Source organism: Phaseolus vulgaris, chromosome 3 (genome assembly GCF_051622355.1).
Source record: "Phaseolus vulgaris cultivar YP4 chromosome 3, ASM5162235v1, whole genome shotgun sequence".
NCBI classification, from domain to species: domain Eukaryota; kingdom Viridiplantae; phylum Streptophyta; class Magnoliopsida; order Fabales; family Fabaceae; genus Phaseolus; species Phaseolus vulgaris.
Genome location: NC_143500.1, coordinates 49,273,663 through 49,279,662, shown reverse-complemented (window position 1 = coordinate 49,279,662; position 6,000 = coordinate 49,273,663). Strand labels below are relative to the sequence as shown.

The following is a 6,000-nucleotide window of genomic DNA, read 5'->3' as shown; positions in this document are numbered from 1 at the left end:
TCTTATAAAAAATAAGGATTTTAAATATCCATTAGAGAATGAGAAAATGAAGTTGAGATGTAATAAGTACAGTTTTAGAAGAATTGAAAAAATGAAATCGTGAACGAATTCCCCAAATTTATAATTTTTCCTCCGCATAACTGTTCTTTAAATTACACCATTTTCTAAATTTTGTAATATGATTCGGATTGCTTTAGAAAGAGGCTTAAACTTTCTTATTATAGGTTTCTTTAATGTTTGAGGTTGGTTTATATTCCCCTAATCTTTTCTACCTCCCTTTTACATTTTGTAAGGCCGGGTTCGTCTTGTGCGGCAGATGTATATCTCAGTCAACATGTGTGGCAGTTACTACCTCTCCTACAGATGTTCTGGGCTGTGTAAATATTCTGCTGGGGTTCTTTAAGGAAAATAATTGTTTCTTCAGATGCTGCATCTTTTATCTGCAGCTGCAACAAGGCTGTTCCTTCAGGGTTACAACTGTGTATCCCGTTACAGCTAGACTCGGGCTTTTTGGAGGTTTGGTTTTCTAGTTTTATAGGTCCTTAGTGGGTGCCGCAGTGTGTAAAAATAATATAACTTAAAATAAATATAAATAAATAAAAGCCATATCATAATAAATCCTTATCATCCAAACATATTCAATTGTCGAAAACGATCAAATCAAAAGTACAAAAATAAAATATTGATCTAAATTGTCCCATACTAGAGCATTGCAAATAACCTTATTTTGCTTCATTGTTTCCTCTCTCCATTAGTTCCTCAATTTGCGAATGTACTGTAGGATCATCCTGTCAAACAAATGCAACATTCCTTTGAGCTTACCTAGCTTGCTGCTGAGCTTTTGCAGCTTATTGCTGAGCTTTATCTATTCCCTCAGAACCTTCGCTGGATGAAGGTGGAGAACCAGACTCTTGAGTCAGTGATGTTGCCTTAGGTTGGACATGTCCACTGCTTTTGCCTTTAGCAACCTCACTCCAGGTGTTCTGTGTTACACTGGAGGAGGCCTCACCAACCTGGGACTGTTGCTGTAAAAGGCGACGCTGATACTCCTCCTATTCAAACCAAAAATTAATATAGTTATAAGAAAAATATTTTCTTAAGAACATAATGTATATAATTAAAATAACTCACATATGTCTTTTGAGCGGAACTGTCTACCCAATTGCCTGTGGACTTGTACTTGTTAGTAGCCAAGAAAAACTCATCAGGGTAGGAATCTGGACCAGACTTCTTGGCCTTGAAAACCAGAAAGGCAACAAACCCTTATTAATGTATAAATACAATACTACTAGATTGGAAAACAAAACAAAATTTGTAAAACACGTGTTAGCAGATTCATACCAAATTTTTGGCCACATCAGTAAAAGCCTCGCAGCCCCCAGTGTGGACTGTTCTACTACCTTTGTTGGAGGTCCGATTGGCCTTGTTTCTGGCGGAAATGTTCTTAAAGCTTGGGGTATCCCAATAGGCCCGAAGCTCATTCCAATCTTCCACTTTCATCCACTGCGCCTTCTTGCTAGTGTTCCTCACCTGGGTAAGGATTTCCGCAAGATGTTTTGAGCAATATGAATCAAATTTCTTACGGATATGTTGCTCATGGCGAGCCTCCCAAGTGCATTTTTCCTACACGTTAATTGTGAAATAGCCATTATGCGAATGAAAGAATTATTGTAAACTATAAATGAATAAAATCCTCCGTAAAACTAAATTGCCTTGAATACGCGAAACCATTCTTCTCTATCAGCTGAAGGGATCATGCCATAAGAATGGAAGACACCTCGGAACTGGGATTGAATGACATAGTTAATGCCATCAACTGCTCGTTGTGCTGGATTCCAACTGCAGAAAATCAGAAGTCAGTATAAAAAGAAATTAGCATAAATATTTTCTAAACAAATACAAATGCAGAAAATATGTTAACTTACCCTTTCCCAATAGGCTCTATGATGTACTTTCCTTCATCATCAACAGGGTCCTCCGCCATCTGTTCATCTTGGGCAAGAAGAACATCACCACCTTGGTCCTCCTGATCAGGTATCTCCTCCTCTTCCTCCTCTTCTGAGTCATTCTGAGCATTCTTTATGTTCTCGTTGTCAAGTCTCTGCTCAAATGAAATAGGGCATAGGTTTTGCATCATGGCTGCTACAGGTAGTGGTCCATGAGTGAGGTTGTGAGGTGATGGTGAAGAACCTATTGGACGATACTGGAGACGCTCTTGGATGTATGCTTGAGAAGGTACCCCCATATGGCGAAAGTGACTTGATGATGATGATGACTCAATTGCCTTCCCCTTTAGACCTCCTTGTCCTACTGTAAGAGCTGAGAAAATATATTATATAATATTTATCTGCTAATTCACTTAGAGTATTACTTCATATATACGTGGGGTTATGCAATGAGTTACTGTAATGGAACCCATGGTCCACAGTAAATAATGAACTCTGTACCACAAGCTGAATTCCAGAGGTTTTAGGTCTATGATTTGGTTGGATTTTATCAACAAAGAGTAACAGTAACAATTGACATGCCTGTTATCTAAACCTTTGACTTTTCACAATTCACTGTTAGCGGTTTTTACAAGATAATTATTATTAAAATAGATCGTTTTTTTAGAAAATCTGAGAACCTGACACAATTTTATTAGTTAAAATAATTCAAAAAAAAGTTGTATCACTTTTATATAAAAATTGAGAAGAGTTCCCAACTTTAAAAAGACAAATATTATCTCAATTTCATAAAATAAAAATCAACTGTACACCAATCTAGGTCAGGTTAGGAACATTAGTCAATAAAGCTAGTAATGTCGTGTCAGGCTAATACTACGCTCTTGATTACATTTTTCAATTTTTTACTTGAATAAATAAATCTATAAATTCTATGAGATTTATGTATACTATATATTAAACGTTTTTTTTAACAACTGATATTGTTTTAAATATTATAATTCAATTTAGAAGTAAAAATGTTAGGATAGAATAAAAGAGATAAAGGAATAAAAAAAAACTAAAATTAACAAAAAGCATTTTGGTAGAAAACTTCTGAAAATGTTTTCAATATTCTAATATGATAATAATATATTTATTTATATATTAATTTTTACTTGAAATTATTAAATAAAGTTTAATAAACACTCATTAAAAACTATTATTAAATCAAATTTATTAATTAAAAATTTAAATCTTATCTACAACTACAATAAATATACACTATATTAATTTCGTTATTTTATTATCATTAAAAATAAAAAATGTACATTAAAGTAGTCTATATACATTTATGTGCGAGTGATTTGAAAAATCATTATTTACATGGAACTTGTGTGTGTTGGGTATGTCCGTGTCTGAAAATTATCTTCTTAGATAAAAATAATAATGACCAAAGCATAACTAAAATCCAGAAGCATCACTACATTAAGTGAGATGTTATTTATACAAATTCTAATCTTTGTTTCATTCCAAAAGAAGAATTTATTTCTACTGACCAGTGTGATTTGATCTTTTTAGTAAGAAATTTTGCATCTTTGATTAGGAGCTAGCAGTTATCTTAATTTCCAAATAATAGTGATAAGAATTCTATTTTTTTTTATTAAATAAGTTATTTCATGTTTTATGTATTTCAACTTTTTTTAAGCAATTCTTTTATAAGCAAAACTTGACTAACAAGCAAAGTGCATGGTGTAGTCTAACATAAATAGATGAGCTATGATGAGCTATGAAGAGGAAAGCAAATGTATCTTGCATGAAGAAGGGATCAGCACCTACCTTGAATGGGGTTAGCGGGTGGAGTATTACGGAATAGTTGCTGCATCTGAGAAAGTGGTGGTGATGGGTTCACATTGTTGATTGCAGTGATGTGAGATTCAGTAGCACGTCGTTTGGCCAGTAGTGCTAGTTGACCCATGTTACCCACATGAAGGTCTCCAAAAGCATGGCCAGGAAAACCTCTCTTGGTGCTTCCATGCATGCCCTGCATTCCCACTGCATGTCTTGGTGCAAAAATGTTACTTGAACTCATAGCAGTAGGTCTTATTGCACCCGGATTGGGAGGACCTAGCCTTAATGTCAAATCAACATAGCTGGAAGGATTTTGAGAAGCTCCAGCATGGGAACTTGAAAGAGAAATGTTGGATCCGAATCCTACATTAAGGGTTTCATGAACAGTAGGAATGGGAAATAAAGGAAGCTCTTTACTGGCCCTTTGCCTATTTTCAGCAGCAAGAAGAAAAGAAGGAAGCAGCTTCTCCAGTAATTCAATCGATAGATGAGGGCTCGTTCCAGATGATTCACCTACATATAGCAAAAGGATCATCAGAATAGATAAATAGTTCAAAACAAATAAATGTTCCAAAGAGGAATGGATTATTATCTCACCTTGAGGATTCATTGTTCCTAAATTTACGTCTGAATGCCAAAGATTGATGAAAGGAAGGGGAAAATATTAAGGGGCAGGTTGTGGGGCTTCTACTGAGTCTAAACCTGCTTAACTGCCAAAATAGTAATTATTTAATGATTTCACTGTTCTGCAGTTAGTGGAAACGTAAAGCATCAATGAAATTTATTTAATTCATTAATGATAAAAAATAAAATTTATGGTTGCTAATAAAAATTGAATAGGATGTTAAATGCATTGGACATAATATTTTTAGAGATAGAATATTTAAACTCCTGTTTATACATTCATAACTATATATGGATAACTATGGTTTTTAATTCCTGTAAATGGAAGTAAATGTGTATTCCTCTCACATTTCATTATTTTTTTTTTAAATCCGGAACATAAAATTAAGGTTGAGATTTTTAAGTTTTGTTCTCTAATAGAATCCTTATTTGTAAATCCAGTTTTATAATGTTCCTTAATTTGCATTCCTAGACGCACTTTTTCTAACTTTTATTAATTAAACATAAAAAACACAGCATTATATATATATATATATATATATATATATATATATATTTTATGTAAATTGAATCATTTTTTCAAATACTCCAATTTATTCATTTATTTTACTGATAAAAAATTGGAAAAAAATGCGAATTTTAGGTAAAGAAAAATAAAAGATAAAAAACAATAATAGAGCTTAAAAAGTAGTTTTCTCTTTTGAAATTGAATTTTAATATGTAAGAATTGGAGTACCCTCCGAAGTCTGAGCAATAAAAACTACTTCGCTTAAAAGAATACTTTTCACAAACAAAAGCCCTAAATACCGATTTTGGGACATAGATGCACAGAAAGAATAAAAAAAAAATCAGATTTTTTTAGATCCGAGGAATGGTGAGATCAATGAAGGTAAACCATGCATAATCGAGTTCTGAAACAACACATTCATGCACAAATCAAAAACCCAAATCGACGAAATCATAAATCAAAGGTCGTAAAAAAGGGGAAAAAATTATTAAGAATTTAACTTTATAAAAATAGATTACAAGATAAAATTTATACTCAATTATATACTGTAAAATGATTTTATCTCTAATGTGAGTTACAATACACCTCACACCAAGACTAATGTATGAGAACTAGATATTTATAAATGGTCGGTCAGTCTAATAATGTATGGTGTGATCAATCCAACAAATTTTTACTATGATAGATTTGAAAGGATTCTGATACCATATTAAGAAGTGAAAAACACAACCTTATAAGATCAGCTTATAAGGTATAAAGTAAAATTCATTCCCTTATATACAATGAAATAATATTTTTTATTAAAAAATAAAAAAATTCAAAAATACTTCAACCCTTTAAAAAAAAACTACATGAATTAGCCCCACAAATCTGTGCATAAACTACAATAAATTTCAACATGATCCAATTATGAAATGATATTATTGAACAAGAAAATCCTATATGACAAGAGTAAATCACGTATAAAGAAGACAGAGAGATGAAGAAGAAGATACCAAGAAGATCTGTAGATAGAAGCAGAGGTGGGTCCTGAGCAGAAGGTTTGGTAACCTTTGTTCATTCAACTGTGTTTATTTTGAAGACTGTGAAGTGAAT

The 6,000-nt window shown here is 32.7% G+C and overlaps 1 protein-coding gene across 1 annotated transcript; it reads right to left on the bottom strand.

Annotated features, from left to right (window-relative positions):
• Positions 1–590: 590 nt before the first annotated feature.
• LOC137805962 (uncharacterized) lies at positions 591–5,991 on the bottom strand. The gene is made up of 8 exons (XM_068605838.2): positions 5,901–5,991; positions 4,371–4,483; positions 3,762–4,286; positions 1,926–2,319; positions 1,713–1,839; positions 1,342–1,623; positions 1,132–1,236; positions 591–1,052 (listed from the first exon to the last, which is right to left on the bottom strand). Exons 2-8 carry the CDS (start codon positions 4,381–4,383, stop codon positions 849–851), a joined length of 1,650 nt encoding a protein of 549 aa, XP_068461939.2. The 5' UTR covers positions 4,384–4,483; positions 5,901–5,991; the 3' UTR covers positions 591–848.
• Positions 5,992–6,000: the final 9 nt, after the last annotated feature.